The sequence below is a fragment of the Gavia stellata genome, chromosome 9 (genome assembly GCF_030936135.1).
Source record: "Gavia stellata isolate bGavSte3 chromosome 9, bGavSte3.hap2, whole genome shotgun sequence".
NCBI classification, from domain to species: domain Eukaryota; kingdom Metazoa; phylum Chordata; class Aves; order Gaviiformes; family Gaviidae; genus Gavia; species Gavia stellata.
The window spans coordinates 11570891-11594850 of NC_082602.1; the positions used below are offsets into that span (position 1 = coordinate 11570891).

At 36.7% G+C, this 23960-nt stretch overlaps 1 protein-coding gene across 1 annotated transcript in view; it reads right to left on the reverse strand.

Annotated features, from left to right (window-relative positions):
- NRG3 (neuregulin 3) overlaps positions 1–23960 on the reverse strand; it is a 411783-nt gene that overhangs the window by 8672 nt on the left and 379151 nt on the right. The window contains exons 5-7 of the mRNA XM_059821387.1: positions 20480–20582; positions 15230–15356; positions 6848–6975 (exon numbers count right to left, since the gene is read on the reverse strand). Coding sequence (XP_059677370.1) covers positions 6848–6975; positions 15230–15356; positions 20480–20582 — 358 coding nt within the window. The remainder of the gene's footprint in view (positions 1–6847; positions 6976–15229; positions 15357–20479; positions 20583–23960) is intronic.

Consider the following 23960-nt stretch of genomic DNA (forward strand, 5'->3'; position numbering starts at 1 on the left):
CAATCACAACAGCTCCAGCACTGACAGAGCTTAAGCAATGGATTTGTTGCTAATGTGAGGTTCTTACGCTTTTAACATTTCTGACAGAAAAAAACGGAGGGGAAAATGAACAAAAATTATTTGTGGTCATGGACAAGACAAATTCACTAAGAATACTCCAGCCTAACTGGGTAAAAGAAACCAGACCACATAACTGAACTGTTCAATAAAACAGACCAATAAGGAAAGCTGTAGCAGATATGTCTTTAAAATCTATTAATCAATTACTCCAGAATAACAAAAATCAGAATATGTTTGAACTGGTTCACAAGTAATGCATAAACTAGGGAGAAATATAGTTCTGATGAATTAATGGTTTGAAAGAAGTAGTTCAACCATCTCTAAAGTTAATTAAGAACTTGGGATTCATTGTTTCAAATTGTTTTGTGTGAAAATTTTCTCTAGGTTGAGCAACCAAGTAAAAACAGCAGGTGGAGTATTCTCTTCTCCTCCTGTACTACTTTTTAGTTAATCACTAAACAAAATTCGTTATACGTCACATTATGAACACATTCAGAAGTAACTTTGTCAACAGGAACATGAAACGCATTAACAAGAGGATGACAGTTAAAGTGTTAAAACTTTAGATGGGATCCCAATCCTTCCCTTTTTGTTTAATAAGCACAATGGAGCTATAGAAGTAGTGCTTATAACCATGGTTGTGTGTATATCTATTTTACTTATTCTTTCCCCTTTTTTCATGACTGTGAGTCATGAAAAGAAAGATGCAAAGTTGAGGGAGGAAGGAAAGTTCTAAAATTGATTGTAAATACTCTGGCTCTGTACCTGCAAAAACTGTACAGAGAGGTATATTATATTACATACTATATTATCTACTGGTCACGAGATGCAAACATTAGTGTTGAAGATGTGGTTTCTGTCCTTGCAAGACAGAAACAGCAAATACATACCCCAAAGGCAGAACTAGCTGCCAGATAGACAGTGTCTTCTGATGTTCCATAGAGGCCACATTTTTAGGCTAAGTTAGACAATCTACTGCTAACGTTGTACAGATCAACTATTCAGACTTTCAACTAATTTTTAGTTTTAATAAAAAGGATCTGTTATACCTGAGAACATAGGCATCTCTCACTAAATACCATGCAACAACAATAACACTGTATCACGGAGCCCTTTTGTCAGACTGTTTGCAAGAACAAGATGACACACAATGAGCGCATCTCTGTTGGAGCCTGTGTTATAGATGGCTCCCCAAAGGGAGAAAGTTAACATAACATTTGGGACTTCAACAAAGCTGCATTAAAATTATTAAAATAATTAAATAAAATTATTAAAATAATACTAAGATTGCAAGGAGATCATGACGTCAAAAAAGCCGTGGCGTAAGAGAACTGAACTTAATAGTTTTATCCCTTTTTTCTCTATAGCATCCTGTATCCCAAACATTTAAACATCACTCTTCCCGTGTCTTTGCAAAGTAACCATGTACTGTCTCGGTACGTGATGACTGTCTAGGAAAACATCTAATCTACAATGGCACGATGACCTGCATTTCCTAGCTCGTGTTTATGAACCGTTACAGCTGGTCAGGTGCTCAGCCCAGGTGATGGAGTAGGACCACAGCCTGCTGTTTGCAAAACTCTCCCCTCCCTTCACATATGCAGGAGAAGCTTTCCAGCAGCCAGCCTATACCTACAAATCTACTCTCGATTTCTGAAATGGGAGCATTATTGCTTACGTTATATATTCAAGTATTCAGGAATAGCATGTGCCAGGGCTGACTGGGGACTTTGCAACTCTACATAAATCCTTCAACACTACCTATATCATCTAGTCACCATCCTGGTTCCACCAGATAGATACATACAATAGGAAAAGGGAACTGAGCATTCGAAGGTACCTCAGCGGCACTGAGTTTAATCATCTGCCATAACTTAATCATATACTCCCTGTAGTGCATTGATGAACCTCCATCCTAAAAATACAATGATAACCAGGCTACTACTCCAGAAAGTTGTTCTATATTGAAAACTTTGAGGCTTCTTTTCACTTTAAAATTATTTATGATGAGTGTACATCTATTTGTCATATGTTCCACCACATTCCTTCATTTTAAATAGGTCTTTTACTTCTTGTTATGCTTTCTCTGATGTATTTATAAGCAGCAGTCATATACTCTTTTCAGTCTTCTGAATTGAAGACTGAAACAAGACAGACTCTCTAACACTTTCTATGGAACACAGATTATTCATTCCTCTTATTAGCTCATGAAGGCAATTTAAGTCCATAGTAATCAGGAAGCCATTTTAACCAGGTGAGATAATAGTGGTGCATTCTCATGCTATATTCAAATGAAGTGACAACAGTGTCTTATGAAGTGGTTTTAACGTTTCTGATTTTCTGACAGAAATGTCTTGATTAATACTTCCTCTGATCCCATTTATCTTTTGCACAGCTGCATCACTTTGTGACTTGGTTATCCTTTGACCAAGTAGTATATATTGAACCTTTTCTTCCTCATTTGCTTCTTAAATTTTGTTATTAGTTCCCAGATGCCTGACCTTGTATTGAGTACTGCTGAGCTTCAATCCAGCTCTGTTATGCCACTCTTCAAAGTTATTAAATTCATTCTTTACATCTAGATCCTTATCTGTACTGAGTCTATCTTTTAACTAATTTTTTTCAGTATGTTCCAACTTTTTTGCGCCAAAGTCATTCACAAAAGCATTAACTAAAATTTGTCCCCAACATTGACTAATTCTTTGAGAGCTCCATTAGTGCTCCACTGGTGAATGTCTTCAGCCCAGCACTTAGCTTCTCAACCTAACTCCTTACTATCTCCTTTTTAACCACTTCTGTATATCTGCATTATATCTTTTCTGCCTCTCTACTTTCTCCCATTAAAGGCATTAGACACATGTGACAATAAATGAAACATTGACTGCGGCTGTGCAGAGATCTAGCTCACCTACGCCAACTACAAAGGAAGTCAGCAGTGCAGTGTTGCAGGAACTGTTGCTGGCAAACATCATGATGATTTTTAGCCTTTTTTACATCTGCCCATAGAATCTGCTTCCCCTACATTTGTCCTAAAGCCTTGACTAGTCTAATTCAACATAATAGGTCTTCAGTTCCTTTGATAAATTTTTCCTCTTCCTAACTATTTGATATTTGCTATTCCATTATCACATGGTAAAGCTTCCATTTTGATAGATTTTGCTACCAGACTTGAAATTTCATGAGCCAGTTCTCCTTCCAGACTTCTTTGATCAAGATTAACCAGACCATCTAGACTTGAGTGCTTTGATTTCTGCTTTTTACTTCACTTTGACAGCAGTAATGTCTATTTTCATACATTTGATTCTGTTCCCATTCTACCTTTGTCCTCAAATAATAATCCTAACTGAAAAATGAAATATATTCATTCAGGATTGCCGTAACTGCTTCATATATTACCTCTGTCCTACTGTCAGCTTTGCTTCTACCTGTACAGTAGTCCTCTTCTTTATACAGCAAGAACAATTGATTGCTTTCAGTATTACCAGTAATTCTTAACTCTCAATGATTCCTGGAACTGTTCACTTCAGCATGACTTCTTGCCCTCTGTGATAGAGTTATTTCTTCCCCTACACCCCATTCCTTTTAGGCATTCTTCTTGGTAAATTTCTCCAAAAAACTATGTTCTTTCCTTGGGAAAATGTCAGATTCCTTACACTTTCTCCCTTTCAGGCTTCCTCTGCCTTTACATTCTTAGTTGCTTTAGTTTATCAATATTTGTTCTTTGAAATTCAATAGCCTTATTTACAGAATAACTTAAATTTACTCTTTCTTTTAATTTAAACTGAATCAATTATATTGGGAACATAAAGAGTAAAATGCTTACTAAATCATAAAAATTGTTTTTACTGTGGTTTTCATGATGTTAGAAGTTCATTAAAACCCAAACACAAATTATTTTAAATTTTAGAGTACATTTATCCTATTTTGGCATTTTTGTAAGACAATACAACTGCTCTAGGCTGAAAGCCTCTGCATTTGGCTTTCATCATTGTATTCGCTGAAATGAATCCCTCTAAAATCAATGATGACTGAAAGTCAGGATGACTAATTACCAAGAAAACTGCTATTCAAAGGGATCACAACTCAATCCTATAATTAACAAAACTCTAATTTGTTTCTATCTGTTAGAAATTAAGACAGTACAGGTTTTCTTCTTACTAAAATCAACAGATAATCCGAGATGAATTTTTGAGCACGTTGTATACTTTACAGGAAGCTTACTGATTAAACACATTTGTCGCTTTCCAGTTCTGACAGTACTAAGAGTTGTTTTACGTATGCAAGAAGATGGTGTAAAATTCTTCTACTGTAATAACAGTGCATAAAGCAGGTGAAAGATTTTAGGAGTAAGATTCAGTAGAGATTCAAATTTTCAATTCAATCTCTGCAGTAATTCTTTGCATGCAGCTGAGGTTGGTAGACACAGAAAATTGCTATTACCTAGGAATCTGACTGAAATCTCTGTCAGTCAAATTTCAACAACCCCAAATGATTCCCCACCTTGATAATCTTACTGCCAGGCCAAAATTGTATTGGTTTTAGGAACTGGAAACAGACAGCTTCTGATTTTAAGAAATAATCACCCATCATTAGTGTCCTTGAAAACACCAGCAGAGAAAACAGGTCTGGACATGGAACAAAATATTTCCTTAGCAAGCAGAAACAAAACAGTAATATAGTTTAACAACAGCATAAAACAGAGAACCTGCAGAGCCGCTGTAATTTTTCCAGGCTCACGTTCAGGTTTGGAATGGAATGAAGGGATGTTTAGGACCCAGTATCCCAGTAAAAAAAGACGTTTCCTCATTTGGCCACATTGAACACTGTTTAGAAACTAAAGAAACTGAGTAAATTACGAAGCCGTCACATGGTGCAAAAATTAAAGACAGCCTTATAAGTCTTAAATATTCAAATCTGTTCCATGTTTTACAAAGCAAGGGCCTTGTATAATAGACTTTAAGTTATAAAACTACAAAAAGAATTCTTTATAAATTAAGCTAGTCATTCCACATCTTAAAACAGTTCTGAAGCAGAGACTCTTAAGACAGCCCAGAGCTTGACATCTGCAAGTAAGATGACTGTTGTTTTTTGGGTTTTTTTTCTTTTGGAAAGAGAGATTTTGTGTGCAAAGGTGTTAAAATGAGCAGTCTGGGATTCTGTATCACAGAATCACTAAGGTTGGAAAAGACCTGTAAGATCATCAAGTCCAACCGTCAACTAACACCACCATACCCACTAAACCATGTCCCACAATGCCTCGTCCACACGTTCCTTGAACACCTCCAGTGACGGTGACTCCACCACCTCCCTGGGCAGCCTGTTCCAGTGTTTCACCACTCTCTCAGTAAAAAAATTTTTCCTAATATCCAGCCTGATTAGTTCACTGTAAATTCAGTGTGGCTTATTTGTAATTTCCCTATGGAAAACCAGGGAGTCTAGAGAGTCATTCAGCTTTTATTTTAAGTGACGTTCATAAACAGAAGAAATATTTTCAGTCTTAAATTTATTTACACATTTTTAAGCTTAGGTAATGTCATGGCACAGCACCTAAACCATTTCAAAATTGGATATTGCAATCATGTTATTAAAGGTAAGGGAATGTCACTGTGTTTTTTCTGAACTTCACCTTTTGACTAAACGGAGATAAAATTCCCCCCAGAACTTCAGTGGAAAGCATTCTAGGCAACAGTTCCATAGCTCATCTATGTTCAGTAAAATTATTAAGCATATTTTGAAAATCTCTGTGTAACAAGGAATAAGCCCAAAGAAATGCATCTGACATGACAGTTGGCATTATTTTTTCATGCCAAATTAAAGGCTTAAGTGAGGTAAAAGTAGATAGGACCCAAATATCCCTTCCTGGCTCATATGCTGCACTTTGGTTGGTTAAACAAATCATTAATTCAAAAGAGAAAGAACGTGTAGCTGAATTGGGACTGCAATGAAGATGCACCAAACACTACAGAAGCTAGATCATAACCTCATGCAATCCCAGACTTTTTTTTTTAGTAATTTTAAAAAATTATCCTTTTAATAAATGTCTTCCCCTCCAGATTATCTAGCTAAAAAAATTCTGAATTCATTTTTCTCAGCTTTTTTTCTCAGTGTGCTCTGTACCAGACATTACCACTGCCTTTCCACCAACACTATTGCTTATACCAGACATGAGTTTGTTTTCTAGTCCTGTAATGAAGCATCTGCACTCTTTTTCATCCAAAAAGACTATAAGCAGAATTCTAATCCAAATGCCATTCAGTGGTGGGTGACTTTCCTCCTTTTTTCCTCTTGGAAACAACCAGTCAAAATTTTAAAGACTAGTTTTCAAAGGTCACCATGTTTTCATAAATAAGTCATTATTCACCTGAAGTATTATTTGTTTAAGGAAACAGTGAGAAAGGCTGGAAGTTTGCAGCCATGCCTTTCTGCAGCAAATGAGTCATTAACTTAATGAACATCGATAAGGAAAGTCCTGTTTTTAATGGTTTCTCAAATTACAGTTGTTTCATTCACGGGTCTGTGTCTACAGCTTGGATGGCGTCTTTAAATGCTTCCTCTAGGACTTTTACAAAACACAGATAAAGTTGGTGAGCATTGTTACTGCCTTTTATGTCTGCAGCTAAGAAAATGCTTGGACACCTGCTTAATGAGTCGGCTGAGGCTCTGTTGGTACCGTATTGTTCAGCATCTCACCTAGTCACAGCAGACAATAATCCTGCGCACGTATCACCAGTTCAACGACATCCCTCGGCAGCCTGCCAAATCTCCCGTCAGACAGCCGATTGCTTACCTATGTTGCTTGATGGGCTGGGTTCCTCTGTCGGGAGACAAGGCCTCTGGGAAAGTCTGAGGGCCTGAAAAACTAGACTCCATAACTTTGTCCAGAATAGGCCGAGGATGCCTATCTGTTTTTGAGTACTGTGGCACAGAGAATAAAATTAATTAATACACAAAAGGCAGAGGACATTGTTGATACTATTCAATCAGAATTCATACTGGAGTGGGGTAAGAAGTGCTCTAACGCATTTTTAAATTAAAATTAGGCATGGCAAGTAATACATTCATTCACTATTGTTTACATAGCGGAAAGCACCGCTACTCATCATCCCCATTACCTTCTCCACATCAGAATGCTGATATCTGCATTAGTAGGAAAATTACTGACTGATCTGCCCATAATGATAGGGAACACTGATCTCTTTGAATAAAAGCCTATTTTTTGGCTGTCCATGCAGAGACTGAGATCACGAAACACATCTCAGAGGACGGTCAGCACCTTCTTGTGTCCTTTGGGGATTTCAGTCAAACACTGCTTTTATCAGCATTTGTAACTATGAAAACCAAACTAAAACAGCATTTGTATCATCAGACAAGTAAGAAAAATGATTGAATCCTATCCATAGAGCCACATATCCCTTCTGAACAAGTTTGAAACTTTTGACCTGGGAGTATCTGTGCTAGAAAAAACAGTGTAAACATAAATCTTCTTGTGACAGTTGTAGGCGTAGGGCAGTCTCTGGGCACATACTGAGACACAAAGGTCTGTAAAGCAGACACCAGACATGAGCAAGAACAAACTTTCTTCTTCTTGCTTTGTGATTCAACTGCAAATTCAGCAAAAATTGTGTCTCTGATCCTGAATGGAACCAGAAAGTCAAAGTCTAAAAAAAAGCTGCATTTTGACTTGGAAGAAGAATCAATGTTGTTAGCGGTTACTGGGCAATATCTCAGAGATATGAGAGGTTAACCCACATTTCCACTCAGGTATGAAAAATACTGCACTTTGCAGATTTTTTACGTTGCATTACACTGACCTGCACTAAAAATAATTGGTCTATTTTTCTTTATTCCATTTCTTTCTGTATTGAGTATGTATTTTTAGTACTAGATACCTAGCTATCCATGTTATTTTTACAAGAAAATGATATTGTGGAAGCTATTACATGATTAAATATTTTAGAAATAAAATAAAAATTAAAATAATAATAATAATATAAAAAAATTACAGTGGTAAAAAATGCCATGCTATGATACAATAGCATAAGCATTTGTGGAGAAGATTATAAGATTTCTTTTAAAGTACAGTTCTTTTTCATAATTACTTTGTTGTCTAACAAAAGACCAATAACTCCTTAAAAGTACAGAATTATTTTCTGATTTTCACTTATTCTTATCTACATTTCCCCCCAGACGTCAGCAAAATCAAAAAGGGAAGTCATTCAAAATTACTTTCTTTTAAAATGGGTTACATGCAATTTTAGTCTATCTACTCAGACTTCTTATGATTGATTTCTATAGATAAAATAACAGATATTCTAATTTTTCTCCAGTGCTCTTCTCCCTCTTTCTGTTGTGTGACATACCCACATAAACAGGGCCAAAATCACTGCTTACGTGCTTCTGAAGGCAAAATGTTGCCACATGCATGAAGTAAACACAACTGAAATAATAAGAAACATGTTCCACTCTTATTTCTTTCAGTTACCATGATCTTAGTTGTCACTTGTAAACGGAGATAAAATATTCAGACAGATGTATGATTTTTAAGGTACTCATGTCTGTGAAGGTTTTTAACAGTTATCCTGCCAGCTGCAGATATGAAACTGTCTTTGATTTCTGACCTGAATAAATCAATCTGAGCTATGCGAAGCATGGGTTGTTAGTGTCAGGAAGCTATTTCTGTCCTTTTTTGTGTTTGTTCATGATACTAAATTGAAGGTCCAAATGGCTTATAAGGCCATGAGTATGAAGTGAATCATGAAGGGTAATTAGACATAAGCTGCACCTTCTGCTACATCCATGGTTAAGGTGGATGTGGGCTGGAGCGACGGTATACAGAGTCTTCCCTCATCACAACTGAGGAAAACCAGGACCCCCACAAGCTGCTCTGATGCTGACCAGCAAACTATACTGAAGGTCCAACAGCCAGCACCACCCAGGCACACCCTGCAAAGGATACTTTGTTCTCCCTAACCGAACATGTCTTTTATGCCATTTTCAGATACGCCACTTACCAATTACCATATCAGCCATAACATTAATTACAATGAAAACACGAATCACAATTTAAATTGAGGGTATGAATATACAGAGAATTCAAACAATGGAATTGAACTTCTTTGGGTGTGTCACATTATTCATACATTTTAATAGATTTAAACACAATTGGGTTTATTCTCCTTTAGCTTAACCATAACTGCCACATCCCTTTTCCGAGATCATCTCTGCAAAAAAATATCTTCAGATTTCTGTGAGGAGTTTACGGCAGTATTAGTCGGTGCCCCCAGAAGAACGGTATAGGATTGCTGCCCATCCATATCCCAGCAGAGCCCATCCCTCTGCTTCCACAGCCCAGTTCTCACCTGGGCTGAGCTCTGCGGAGCCCTCCGACTATTGTGAGCTGCTGAATATTCAGCCATGATGGAGAAAAAGCTGTGCAACACTTTCAAAGGACTGTTCCAGTAGGTTGAAAGTATCGCTGAAAGCTTATCTGTATTATTGGGGGTTTTTTATGGTTTTATTGTATTCTTACTTAATTATTTGTGCTTGTTTGAGCAATTACTGAGAAACACTGATGCATATGGCTAAATAAATTAAAGAATAATGATACCATTTAAAAATAAACCATTTTGAAAATTTTCAGTTTTTCACGGTTTCATGGAGAAAATAATCTGTTATGTACAATTACTCAACTCTTTGACAGTAAAATTCCACCCCCCACTAGTTAATGCTAAGCGAATCTGCAATGGTAGCCTGGGCCAGGAGACAAGAAATCAGCCTCTGCCACTGATCTACTGTATGACTGTGAGCATGTAATTCCCCTGCTCCAAGCCTTGTATTCTTTATTCTAAAATGTAGGATCCATGGATAACAAACGCCACTCAAGTGCTACAGAATAGCTTGACACTGTAGTCCTAGTGCTATGCAAAACAAAACACCCACCCCTCTCCCCGGCTTTTCTTAGCTCAGTCTCCTCAATGATTTTCCCAAAATAGTAGTAATAAAAAGTCCAGAAATGCATGTGGCGTTGGAAGAGAGGTGATGTGGGGATCCCATTTCAAAAAGGACTGAGAAGGCAAAGGGGTCAGCTTTAAATTACGTTCAGAGAGCGTGCGTCAAGTAGGTAAAGAGCCAGTGATATTTCTGGATGGGCTGACCTTGCAAAACGTCCATCAGGTGGTATATTCAACGTCCTCACAGTTGTTCCCATATGCTCTATATGTTTTGTTGCCAACACTAGCTCTAGTCAGAGGCCAGTAAACTGAAGTTTGTCTATTCTGGCAGTTCTTCCTAAGCAGTCATGTGATACAGAAATGCAAAATTTGCTCTTGATCTTAGCTTATAAATCACATCATAACTCAGGCAAAACCACACAGTCATCTTTTAAAAGATTTAAGTGTATCTGTTGCTCAACATATATTAATTGCATTTCTATCACAGTGACTAAAAAGACTTTATTTCCTACTACTATCAACAAAAGGCAACAAGACACAAAAAGAGCAGTTTTTTGCCCCTTGTTATAAGAATATCTGAAACCTGGAGCTAGCTATTAGAAACAAGTGTAGTGAAAAGTGAAACCACACACTACAGCATGAAAAGCATATTAACCACCTCAGAGTGAAAGTGATGGAGAATTAATAGATCGACTTAGTAGCATGGGAGAAGGTATTAAAATCCACAAGGGTGAAAAAGGCCACTTTAAATAACCATGACAACTCTCAAAATCACTAAAGGAATGGCAAGGCTTCAGCTGCCTTTTATTTTTTTTGCTGCATGACATATTTGTCAAGTAATGAGAATTTAAAGAAACCCTGTAGTCAAGGTGGAAAAAGGAGCTAGCAATCAGGAGCATGATTAAGACTCATGAAGACTGGTGAACTACAGAAAAACAGGAGGGCCACAACACCTCCTCTCACCCTTTGGCAGGGTGTACGAGGGGGCACAGAGCGCTTGGCTTTTTAAGAGGGGCAGCTGAGACTGATGATTTACTTCCTTTTGGCTATGAGGACATCAACTCGTTTGCTGCAGTCTTGTGTAGCACATCCGTTAAATTCTTGAAGATAATATAATCTCTTTGAGAAGGGGTAGGTGATACTAGGAAGTCCTAAGTTTCATGCATTAGGTGAAATAAATCTGAATCTCCTGTGTACCTCAAAGATCCCGCATTAAAAACTGGCACACCTATCTTCCCGACTGAAGAATTATAGCAAGATTACCAGCGCAATAGTATCCAAATCCAAGACGCTAGAACACATAGCAAGAAATTAAGCATGTTGCTGCCAGAATATTTGGGAAAAGTAGTGGACTTGAAGGAGATTCAGGACAAAAAACACTAGGAGTTTTGTTCAAGCAGTTATTTATGAATCCTGCTTACCGTATACAGTATTTTTCATGGAATTTGTATCCCTTACAATGGAATCGATACTGAGAGAAATAGACTCGACACAGGTGAACACAATTACCAGCTAGGAGCAGCAGGAGTTCAGAGAGAATACAGCTGTCCTGACAAAATCTAACCCTTTTTTTTCACTTTACAGAATCACAATTGAGCAGAGGAAGGAAGTGGAGGAGATGTAATGCATTCGAGTGTGGGAAGGAAAAGCATGTGATACTTCAAAATATTGTCAATGCAAACAAAAAGCTTTGTTCCCTGCAATATAGCAAATGACAGGGAGGCATTCATGTTTTAACTTAAACGCCTAACTCGCCTCGCGTTCTTCCTCAAGCTCAGGGCTTGCCCAGGGAGGTGCTGGGATGTGGCCATTCTTCCTCGCTTGTGTTCACCCTGCTGATCAGAGAGGGGAAAAAACCCAAAGAGAGTAACTTGTTAAATGAAGGGAGTTCTAAAAAGCCTACATTTCTCAGTTGGCCAGCTTCATTTTTTTCTGAATATCCTGTTGCTTAACTTGACTGTCCACATCTGAAAGAGCAATCCTGCCATATGGATGTTTAATGAACTTGGGGGAATGTCCAACACTTCAAATCCATTTCTTAAACACTGCCTTTTGAAATAAGGATTGCTGCAAGGTAACCTGTAGTCTAGAATGCAGCAGGAGAATTCTGATACAAAAGGAGAGTGTTTTAAAAGCAAACATTCAGAGCTGTAAACCTTGACTATGGTTCTAATAATCACACCTCCATAAAGAAGCTTTAATTGGCACAGAGGTGAGATATCATGGGGACTGAGGTCTAAAGTCCTTTTCCTTCTGCAGTAATGCAAACAGCTGCAAGTATAATCAGTTAGGCTAGAATAAAATGCAAATTTGTAAATCATTTTAATACTTGGTTCAATAATGAAATGTGTGGTTTTTCTGTTAACAGCAATTTTGATACATTCACATGGCTTCTCTCATTTTAAAAAAGATTCAAAATTGGCTTTGAAAATAAGTAACGAAAAATAATTCTTTTCCTAATGTCCAGTCAAGGGTAAAAAGGGAAAAAAGGATTGATGAGGAGAAAAAGTACTTCACTGAGACTGGTCAAGCTCTTTAGAGCCACAAACCACTTGAAATACTATCTGCTATACCCTGGGTCCTGGGAAATAAGTAAAACCTCTTTCTAGAGCAACACAGCATTTGGAAAGATCCATGCACCCTTTGCTAAATGTAGCAACCTCTGAGTCAAAATGTGATGGCTCTTTCAGAATAGACATTATTAGAATAGTCATCAAGAATAAGGAACCTTATGCAACTAATCTCAGGTCTACACTAATATATTCTTCTCTATAGAAGAAGAAAGCAGGGTGAAAAACCTGAAAGCATCACCAGGTCCATTGAAACTGGGCAGGAGAAAAAAATGCGAGAACCTTTTAGGGAACGAGAGAAAGGTGACATAGAAGCAAGACAGTTTTCCCATGTAAGCACTTGGAGTGGGAAAAGAAACAGCTTCCAGGACTACATAAAACAAAATTCCAGGCTGGAGGACTAGTCTCCAGAAAATAACCACCTTAATTTATTTAAGTTTCTTTATTAGCACCTGGAATTGAAGAGAACTAAGATTTCTCCCCAAACCCATGCGGTGGGAGCTGCAGATGGGAATCACAGAGAGATCACATCCAGGCAGTGACCTGCAGAAAGGCGGCAGCACAGCCGCAGGAGAGAGCAGCGGGAGTGTTCTCCCCGCACCAGTGCCCAGGCCCTTTCCCACCCAGCAGATACGCCCTGGGCAGATCTCTGGTCTCTGATGGGGAGCCACTCAGCCATTCCTACGAAATACCATTTCAAAGTTCTTTTCTGCTGCCTCACCATACCCCCTGCCCCTTTTTTTTTTCCTCTCCAATCTGCCAAGTTTTGTAAATATTTCATGAACTGCCTACATGCATTCCTGCACTAAAATCTTGCTAACAACAGAAACCATTATTACCCTCCACTGTTACGCTACATCCTGCACAAGGTCATTCTGTTTTTCTTCCTTAGTATCTTTGCTCCCAAAGGGAAAATGCATTAATGGTAAGGAGAAAACAGCTGCCTGCAACCACCCACAAGAACAAGACAACTGTGTGTTAATTACCAGCTCTGATAATGCCAGTCTGAACAGCATTAAAAGCTGAAAAGCAAATTTGGATTAAAATAATAAGTAATAATAATAATGGTTTTCAATCTCTAATATCTGGAATTTACAAACTGCTACTTCAGCCATTATGACTATTGCTATGGCAAAAGAGAAACACTTAAATAAATCTTGTTGATGTGTTTGTCAGCTGCTCAGAAGACATCAAATAGTTCATTGTGATGACTGGTTGACAAAATATTGCATTGAATTACAGTGAGAAAAAGGCAAAGAACATATTCTTAGTGTTAACCAAGACCTACTTTATATGTTGGAACAAAAGGATCACAAAAAGCTCTTGACAACTTTACCTTTTGTTGCCATCATTACAACCCAACAATACTCCCAACAGATTTTTTTTAGGGGCTGGAAGTAATATACGACTGAATGAACTGAAAGTGAAACAAAGAATTGCACAAGGTTCCCTAAACTGTGATTATGTCAATTTAGTGGAGCTATCTTCCTTCTTGAAATAGCATGTTTTTCCTGAACCACAAAGCATTATCATGACCACAATGGTGCTCCTATAAAACAAAACTTCTAGTGAACACAAGCAATGCTCTGACAACTCCTCTGTCATAGTGTGGAGGCTCTACTTACTCTGAATTGGTTAAAAGGGCTTATACTTATTTCTACATTAACTGGATGTAAACCAGGAGTTGAGACATCTGTGGCTAAGTGGGCATGAGTGCTCACTTTTGCTAAACTCCCACTATTTTGATGGACTCTGGCAAATAAGGTAGTAAGCCCTTTAAGCGGAATTAAGATACTTTTTTTTTTAAAAAAGAGTTAGGCATTTATAAAGGCTTCAATACATCTTTTATGATTTTCTATTATATTGCTACCACGATCCTTCTCAGTTGTTCCAAAGACTTTGTTCAAAATAAGAGAGCACTAAATGTGAATGACCAGGGGGAAGAGGATGACATGCACTGGAAAATACCTTGCATCCAGGGCTAAATAAATTGGTTGCCTTCAAGTTCCTTATTTCAAATATGCTTCATGTATTTCATGATTAATGGGATTGTATTAACTTACCTATAACTACATACAGAAAATGACTACATAAATGTCAAATTTAGTTTGAACAAACCGATCTCTTTCTGGTATCAAAAATCCTTTTAACTCAAGACCCAGCAAAATGAGACCATCTGCACAGTCTTCCCTTGGGCACTAGTTTACATGTGTAAATTTAGTCCTAGATTTTGAATTTACTCTGAGTTAACTGTGACAACGCTCTACATTTTTTCATGCAGGTTTGTTAATTATTGGAAGACTTGAAATCACTTAAATCGAGGACCCCCGCTTCTCCTATAGAACATACATATGAGTTAAGGTATTGCCAGAAACTGTAACAGTAATTTCCACTGCTGGATGCAGAGCTAGGGGGCTCAGCAAGGTCTACCTACATGAACAAAATGTACCAGGATCCACTGAAATAACGTCAGAAAAAAATCCCTGCTTGGTGTTTTCCATTAACAGGCCTGATAGAAAACATTTTATGAAGGAGGTAAGAATTCTTGTTCCCATTGCTCAGATACTAATAGCAACAGGGCGATGTGCTGCCATCAGCAGCAGGAACTCAGCCAGGCTATTAAGTGTTGTAGCTGGCAGGATTACTTACATTTTGCAGCTGGACCCGGCTTTGTGCCATACACTCTGACTTCGCCATCATGCTGGAAGCATTTAGGCTGTAGGTTTTCCCATTCTGTGTTTCTTTCAGCTGTTCATGAATTTGCTTTGTTTGTTTCCTGCAGAGAGAAATAAAATTCATGTAAGAAAGAGCTAGTTTGGTCTTCTACTATAGCCATGATATTTTTATAGCCATGGTTCCCTTTGTTCAAAACGTCACTGTATTAGATTAACCAGCTGAGCTAATTCGCTAGTGTCTAATTAATTTCAATGCAGTGGTCATTTTCTGGCGAGGCTTAAGAAAGGAAAAAGAGCTTTTCTGTTTAAAATGTCTTCTATTCTCAGATTACTATAATAGCATGATAGTTGGTTTACTGCAGAATTTTCTAAGATCATCTATTACATATTTAACAATAGCTTGCAAGTAGGCCTGAATATTAAAAAAGCATTTTGCTCTGATTTGGAACAAAGATTTTGGCAAATACAGCAGGCATTAGCCCCTGTTGGCTATAAAAGGTGTTGAAGAATCAAAGATTTCTGCTAGTAGCTGATTAGACTTGACCTATAACCCAGTATCTTGTATAGACCAGCTTTTGCTTACATGCTTAAACCTGGAAAAAACCATCAGTATGGGAGCTGAGGCTGTGCTTTTGACATAGTATAATATGATCCACTATGTCAGAGCTAGGAATACCACTAGATTAATCACTTGCAATATTCAGGAGATAACTACACTATTAATAAAGGCTTTCTGTTTCTGCCACACTATATTGGCAAACTGAGTTTTAAAGTTCTGTACATGATTGAGGATATGAGGCAGCAAACTTTATTTTAAATATTTCTTTTATCTTCTGCAAACAGATATCCCAGCTGGGCAAAAACTATTAGCAAAATATATTTAAGGCCTTTTATCAGTCTCCATTCTTTTGATAAGCTACATTGTCTGAGACTATCAGTTTTAAATGATCAAGAGAAATAACTCTACAATACTATTTTAAGTCTGTCTTTCCTTCCTTCCCTTCTTCCTTTTTCTCCCCAGTAGATGCATCTCCAGCAGTGAACCTACAAAGGCCCTGGAAACCACCCAGCAAGGTCAAGGACTCGCCAGCAGCAGCAGCAATTTGTTATGTCACCAGTAGCTTTAGGACAGCAATTGGTGTGGGCCAAATTTCAGAAGGAAGTGCCAATAAGAAAGAAAGGAAATATAGTCTTTCTATACTGAAATTTGAAATTTTAGCAAAGAAGTTTTAGCAACATTTTGAAAAATTTCTGGTGATTTTGCTGCTGAAAGCCTTCTGACATCATCAAGTTTGATAGCATCTGACTTGACTCAGGACAATGAATTTGACACTGAATGAAGTATAAAAGTAATTTTAACTTCTTTCAGTACAGTCTGAGTCTAGTGCAGGAAAGTGTAAGAAACCAGAGGAAAATTACTTCAGTGGTAAACTGTGAGAAAGGACAAGTTCCCTCAATATGAAAGAAAGCAGCGAGAAGTATCACAGTTCAGATATTCAATTTCAATACCACAGTTTTTAATATATTAAAATAAATATATGGGATTTCCTCTGCCTTTGAGTCCCTTAGTTCTGATTCAGCATTGCACAATTTAAGCATTTGCTTAAGTTGAACAAGCTGTAAGCACCTGCTTCGAAGTAGGTGTTTGTTACAGCACGTTTCCTGAATACAGGTCATAAAGTATAATAAATCTCAGACTCTAAGTATCTTTTATGCTTTCTATTTACACCCTGTTTTGAAACAGCATGGCAAATGAAAAAGAATGAATTTACATTGTAAGCATGTTACAAATATGAGTGGCATGTTTTGAGTATAGCTAGGAGCTCATAATTAGTAAGATTTATGAATATGGGTGGATGAGGAAATAATTTCTCAAGCACAAAAACTATTAAACTTTCAAAATTCTTCCTTAGCCAAAACAACTTGTAAAGTTAATATCAGAATAATCTGAATAGATATATAATCTGAAGGAGTATAGTGTCAAATTAAATTAATTAGTCAGTTGAGTCTGAAACATCTCTTTTAAAAACATATCTACTAGTTTTTGAAGCCAATGAAATTGAATAATTTAATCTGTAAAATGCCAAAATGAGCTCTTTAGCTTCCCCTAAAATTCCAGGGGAAATTCATAAAAGCAACTCTAGAGTTTGTATTAATTATTTTCTGACCAGCTAAATTACATACACTGAGAAAATAAGCATATATATCTGTATGTCCTACTGGAAAGCCAGCCACTTGCATGTAGTTATGGAACATCCAGTCTGTTTTGATGACTGTTTTTGAGTGGAGACTTCATATAAAGTGTAAACAATGACAGCAAAACATGATCACAGCATCAGACTTCGGGAATCTCTCCTACACATACAATGTTCTTAGAATTTAATCAGGAAAATAACAAAACAAATTACAAACATTTGGAACTCTAATTTGGATTTATTTAGAAAACCTGGGTTTAGGGTTTTTCTACCTCTATAAACACATGTAAGTAAACTGTAATATTCAGCTTCATTGCTGCAATCTTTAACATTACAGCTGAGATTCCCAAAGGTAATTTCCTGAGAGAAACAATATAATAATTAATTTCCCTTTATGATCATGCAACCTAACATTAATATTAGGTTTATGCATATTCATTTTGCCAAACTATAGGATGTACAGTTATAAAACTGGAAACCATTAATAATTCAAAGTTACTCAGCGATTAATATATTTATTTTGTAATTTTTGTTTTCAGAACAAATGGGCTTTATGTGTTCTACTATAGAGATATTCGGCAATAAAGTATTGTTACTTCAGCAAGAAATAAAGTCACTAGTCATCTATAAAACTCTAAGCCATAAAAAGCAGCCCATTACTGTACTCTCCCTCTGTTGCTAACACTTACAGCACTTTCTTGATTACCCTAAAAGGAATAATTGGAAGAGTATAGTGTTTAATTATAGTTCTAAATTTCCTCAGATTTAATTTATTTTAAAGAAGGACTTTTAATTTAACGGTGCATAGGGAAGTGCATATTTCTAGCAGCAGGTATTATACAATTGTCAGACTAAGAAAGTCAGGGTCAGTGTCTTCATGGAAACTTCTTTCTTAAAGGGTGCACCATTCAGAGTTTCTGTAGCTGTTAGCAATATTTTAAATTTTTGATACATCAAATTAAACCCAAGATTATCCCCCATGCAGGAGGAATGCTTTGATAACTCTTAAGCATGATCAAGATACATCTGCCTGATGAAGAAACTCCTGAAAATCTTTTGACTAAAAGCTAACATATGATAAGGGTTGAGGCACTTTAAACTTGTTGGGTTTTACACCCTTAAGATGCTGGCGAATGTCACAGTTACGATACTGTTTCATGTGGCCTCTATGCAACTCACTCTAGACACTCTTATTTATTTTTTGGACAGTTTGCCAAATAGAGCCACAGCCAGGGAGTTAGGGATTGACTAGTATCTTAACATTACTGTGTTTCATATAGTTGATAAGACCTCTTGACTGAACTGGAGGTACTCATTTTGTCATTACTCTTCAAACTTCAGTTTCCAGATTCTGGCATAAGCCCACTTCAACTCTCCCCAGTAACTCATAACTATCATATTTATACTGCAGATAAAAAACTAAACCCAACACCCCCACCTCCTGCTGAGATGTGAAGCACTATTGTCTTGCAAGTTCATCTTTGAAGCGTTATTTCTACTCATTATTTTTAGACATAGCTCTCCCCTCAACCTCATCAAAGTCGTGGTATTTGGAAGGCTGTTCCAAGCCAGCTCTCCACCACTCCCTACAACAGTGCAAAACCAAGAGGGCAAAGCTGAATAAGAGGGACGTTTTATTCAAAGTATCCTCAATTGTTGACTGCATGTTCTTCCAACTGACAAACCCATTCTGCCTTTTCTAAATCTCTCTTCATCAGCCCAAACCCCAAGCCTTTCCCGGAAGAACAGGAACACCTTATTCTCTCTTTCGTTCTTCTGCAGATCTAAAATGCATAAGAACATCTCTAATGCAGTGCCAAAATGGCTGTCTCTGCTCACAATTCGTACTACAACCAAGGGGTTTGCAGAGAGGAACTGTCCTGCCGCAGCATCCTCCCAGCTAGCATCACTGTCATACTCTAGGTCCAAAGAACAATTAAACGAAACCCTTCAAGACATTAGAACAGGTAGGAGTGTTTAGATGAAACATGAATGAACTCAAATCTTCACTCAAATCATGCACAAACTACCTCTGAAATTTGGGGGGATGAAAAAGAATAAAAAAAGATCTGGTGACTTTTCCAGCTTCTTTTTTCTTTTTCCTGATAGAAATGTCAAAACTTTTTTTTTTTTAAATAAAAAGTACTCCTCATCAGATTTCCTACCCATTAACGTAAATTCTAAAAAGGGGGATTCAGATAAGCATCCAAACTTTTAAATAGTGCAAACCTCCACATTTTTGATGCTCAGCTACCATGACTAACTTCATGCAGGTACTATTTATATTGATATATGTTCTCTCATTAGCTCCAGCTGGAACAGGAATGAGATTACAACCATATAGAATATATACAGGGGCACTGACAAGCATGTCATGTAATTGCTATGATGTTTTTGCAACTCAAATTACACACATAACAATAAATATTATAAAATAATATTTAGTTGGGAAGATAAAGAATAGAGAGAAAAGTGAGTATTTCACTTGAAAATAGTTTAGTACAGATGATTCCACCATACTTGGATAGTTCAATGTGCTTGTGCATTACAGATACTTAGTTATGCAACTACATCAGCAGTTTACAACTATCAGCTACAGGTTACAGATATCTGCAAAGAACTTGTCTCTCTGCATTTCTAACCTTACCTTTGTTCTCAGCATACAGAAATAAAAGGGACATTCAGGGATATGAAACAAAATGCAAAAAGGAGATGGTATGTTTAAACTTTTGTTTTCAAAAGAGGAAAGTGATTATTGCACTGATAGTAAAAGAGACCAAATTATTATTGTCCAAAAAAAGAACTGGCAAGGACACAATCTCTTCTTTTCTGATACCAGAAAATAGAAACAAGAACACATATTACTCCGGTTTACTTTTTTTTTTTTTTTACTTAGCGCAGCCACAGGGAACTGTTCTAGCCTGTCCAGAGATAATGACAGCTTCAAAAGGAGGGGAGAAACTGAAGAACTGTAAAGCCGCAAAAAGGACAGAAGCTAAATAACAAACATGCTAGACAAAGGCTCTTACTTTGTTTTGAAGTAGAACGCTGCACAAAGCATGCCCACTACGACTATGCCAAAGACGATACAGGAAATAGACAGCACCTGGCGCTGGTACACTTCTTCGCTCTCTGTGAACAGCAAAATTGAGAATTATGAAAGCATCAGAAAACAATACTTGTGAAAAGCGGATTTCAGCACATCATGGTTTCACTAATGATGGACAGATTTGGAGGTCTGGGTTGGCCAATTCCTCAACAGAATGGATGCTTCTCTGAACCTCTCATCTACATAAGGTTCATAGAGTCGTGGCCTCCTAAGAAAGTTTTAGAAAATGATTCCAATACACACTGAGATATACATAATAATAAAAATCAGGATAGTTTAATATTTTCTCTGCCCTCCATGCTATTTTTCAGCTTTTTCAGAAAGCTTCTACTGTCAATAGGATAAAGAGCCCTACAACCATGGAGCTTTTCTGGCTTAAGGCAAGACCCATCAGAGCTCTCACAAGGTCCCACAAGATTCAGAGTTCTTTTTTAGCTACCCAAAAAATGTAAGGCTTTTTTTGATTGAATGCTGATTACAATGCCTTACTCCCATGTCATTCCCTGTACTTGAAGCTTATGTACAACATACCACCGTAAAAAATGAATTCAATCAATTTGCATGGAACCCAATAACTACTATGCTACAATGCACCAGATATTGCTTTCATGGGAGTCTACTTTTTTAAAAGAAATTTCCTTAATATATCTCATAATCTTCTAATTAATTTTAAAACAGGAACAGAATGAAAGTAAAAAAAAGAAAATAACTAAGAAAACAAGAGAAAACACTCATTCATGACAGCAGACAGAACCTGATAGGCAACTTGGAATTTCACACACTGAATTAATCAACAGCTCCTTAAGTGTTATATTTTATTTTTATTATTTAGTGCAAAGTGCTAACATGCTAAACAGATTGTTATTTTTTAAGATCAGTTTCTCCAAACATGCAACATACAAACCAGTATTTTCATTCACATATTTTAGGTAAAAAAACAACACGTAGGATTATCAAAACACAGTACAAGCACTGTACACTGACAAACCTACATTTCCTTTCTAGGTTGGAGATCTTCAGTGCAGACCCCCCCATCCATATGAATACCAGACACATATCTCAAGTAGGTGACAGAAACTCCAAGTTCCAGGTTCATAACTTTCAGGTTCATAAGAAGAAAATATCGTATGACAACATCAAGGTGAATCTAGGCAAATATTGAAAAAATCTACACCTAACTGGAACTTCAGTCAAATACTATCTGGTGTTATAATGACTGAAGACTATGTACAGTATCCTAATCAGTACTAATTATTAATTTCTCAAAAATGAATATCACAGTGCTGTTACTAAACATTTGGAATCTTAAATACAGTCATCTGTCTCTTGTAAAAGTCCCAGTCCCTTTTCATAAGCTATTTCAAATAAAATCACAAGTACCAAATCTTTATTTCTTAATTATTTCTTTACTTGCTCAAAGGACACCACAGTCATTCAGAAGCCATTTCTAAGATGCAAAATGTCCTCAGCTCCTGTTGACTTTTTTCTCTCATTTAATTTTGAAATTCTAAAAGCTGTACTTTAAAAATATTGTCTTACAAATAAAAAGAAGCAAATATAGTAACTTACACTTTTTACATGTCTAAAATATGTCTGAAAAGGTTGTATTTCAATAGAAAGCCCTGATAACATTGCAATAAAACTGATTCCAGTAGAGCTTTAGGCCCATTCCTCATGGGCATGTATCAAATTTGGATCTAGACAGTAAATCCTCATTGGCAATGAACTAAATGTTTGCGGTTTTAATTTCTTTTTTTGTTTTGTTTGTTTGGTTTTATTAGCCTGTGTAAACAGAATTATCCACCTTCCATTTCCACTGCAGTACACAAAGGACTAATCTTACAAATTTTGACTTCTTATGTTGAGGTGGATCATACTGCAAATAGTTAACAAACTGTTCAGTTCAGCAATTGTTAATCTATTCGGCCTGAATACCAATTTCAGCATCTACTGCCTAAGACCACAACTAAACCATACATACTTATGAGCTGTAATTTCACTCAAAAATTGCCTATGATTAAAAAAAAAAATCTGTTTATTAAAAGAAATTGATTTAAGTAATGTGTGCAAAAACAGGTGTAATGTTGCTTTTCTTTCAACCTAAGTCTTTGTTAAATACTTTCTTTTTTTTTTCTTTTGTTATTTTTTTGAGAAACGGTGAGTTTAATGCAGCTATGGTCTTTTGTCAGTCCTGAATAGCTATCACTGTCTTGTTAAAGATGCTTTAGAATACGTCTTACCAAGATAAAAGCACTTCAGACTGGACAATATCATCTTGCTCAAACAACTCTGTGAAGTTTTAAGTCTTTTGTGTAGTCAGATTAATCCCTGTTACTAGCTTTCAACACATGCTGATCAATGCTTTCTTTCCTTTTTGTTTATTTTGTACAGTGCACATTTAAAGAACAACTTATTAACTTTACTCCTTTTCTTAGACACCTTTGTTCATTTTTTTATATCCTTTAAATCTTTATTTATGTATCGAACTCCACCATTTTGTGTCTCCAACATCTTAAAATATTATCAGTTAAGCATTTTTCCATTCTCTAATCTTACACATTGGCTTTTTTAAAAAAAAACAGCAAGACACCTTCTTACTGATAGAAATGTAATCTGTCCCTCTGTGCAAACTTTCACGGTCTCCTGATTGTTTCCTTGATTTAACCTCACTATTGCCCTAAACATGTATAGCACAGCTGAGATCCTCTCTAGCCAAGGTGTACTGAATAGGGCCTTTAAATAAGGTAGAAGGCTACAGCTGAGTTCTGCGCAAAGCACTTTTGCTGTCACAGAACAGAAAGCTGTAGAAATCTAACATGTAGAAAAGAGAATAACTGAAAATTCCTTCTCCTTAGTTGAAGATGTGCATCAACTTGTGCATACACGTATTTACATACTGAAACAAACTTCCCAAGGTAATCTAAAGTGTGACTGAAATTATAGTAAGCCTCTCTTTATTCACATATATTCATGTATTCCTTGTGAAGTAAATCACCTTAATTACGTTCTTTTGAAATAAATACTCTAGGGAGAGGATTCATCATTTAATGAGCAGCCAAGAAGATATTTCAGCTAAAAACCAAAATATAAACTGCCATGGATATTCCTGCATAATCCAGCTGAGGAGTTAACACTGCAGAACACAAATTCCACCAAGCATTCAAGTTATACAAAATACGTAACCTATACCAACAGAAATACAACCACAGACCACAGTGCTGAAAAATAACATGGTAAATTGTTTAGATGCAGACTATTTTTTGTAATAAAAATTATGGAAAGAAAGATCTTCCCAGAACATAAAGACAAGACAAACTCACATGGGACACGAAGGCTGTTGAAAGGCTGGGTTCCCATAGACAAGTCCCCATTCACTGTGTGCGTCGTTACATGTCTATCCC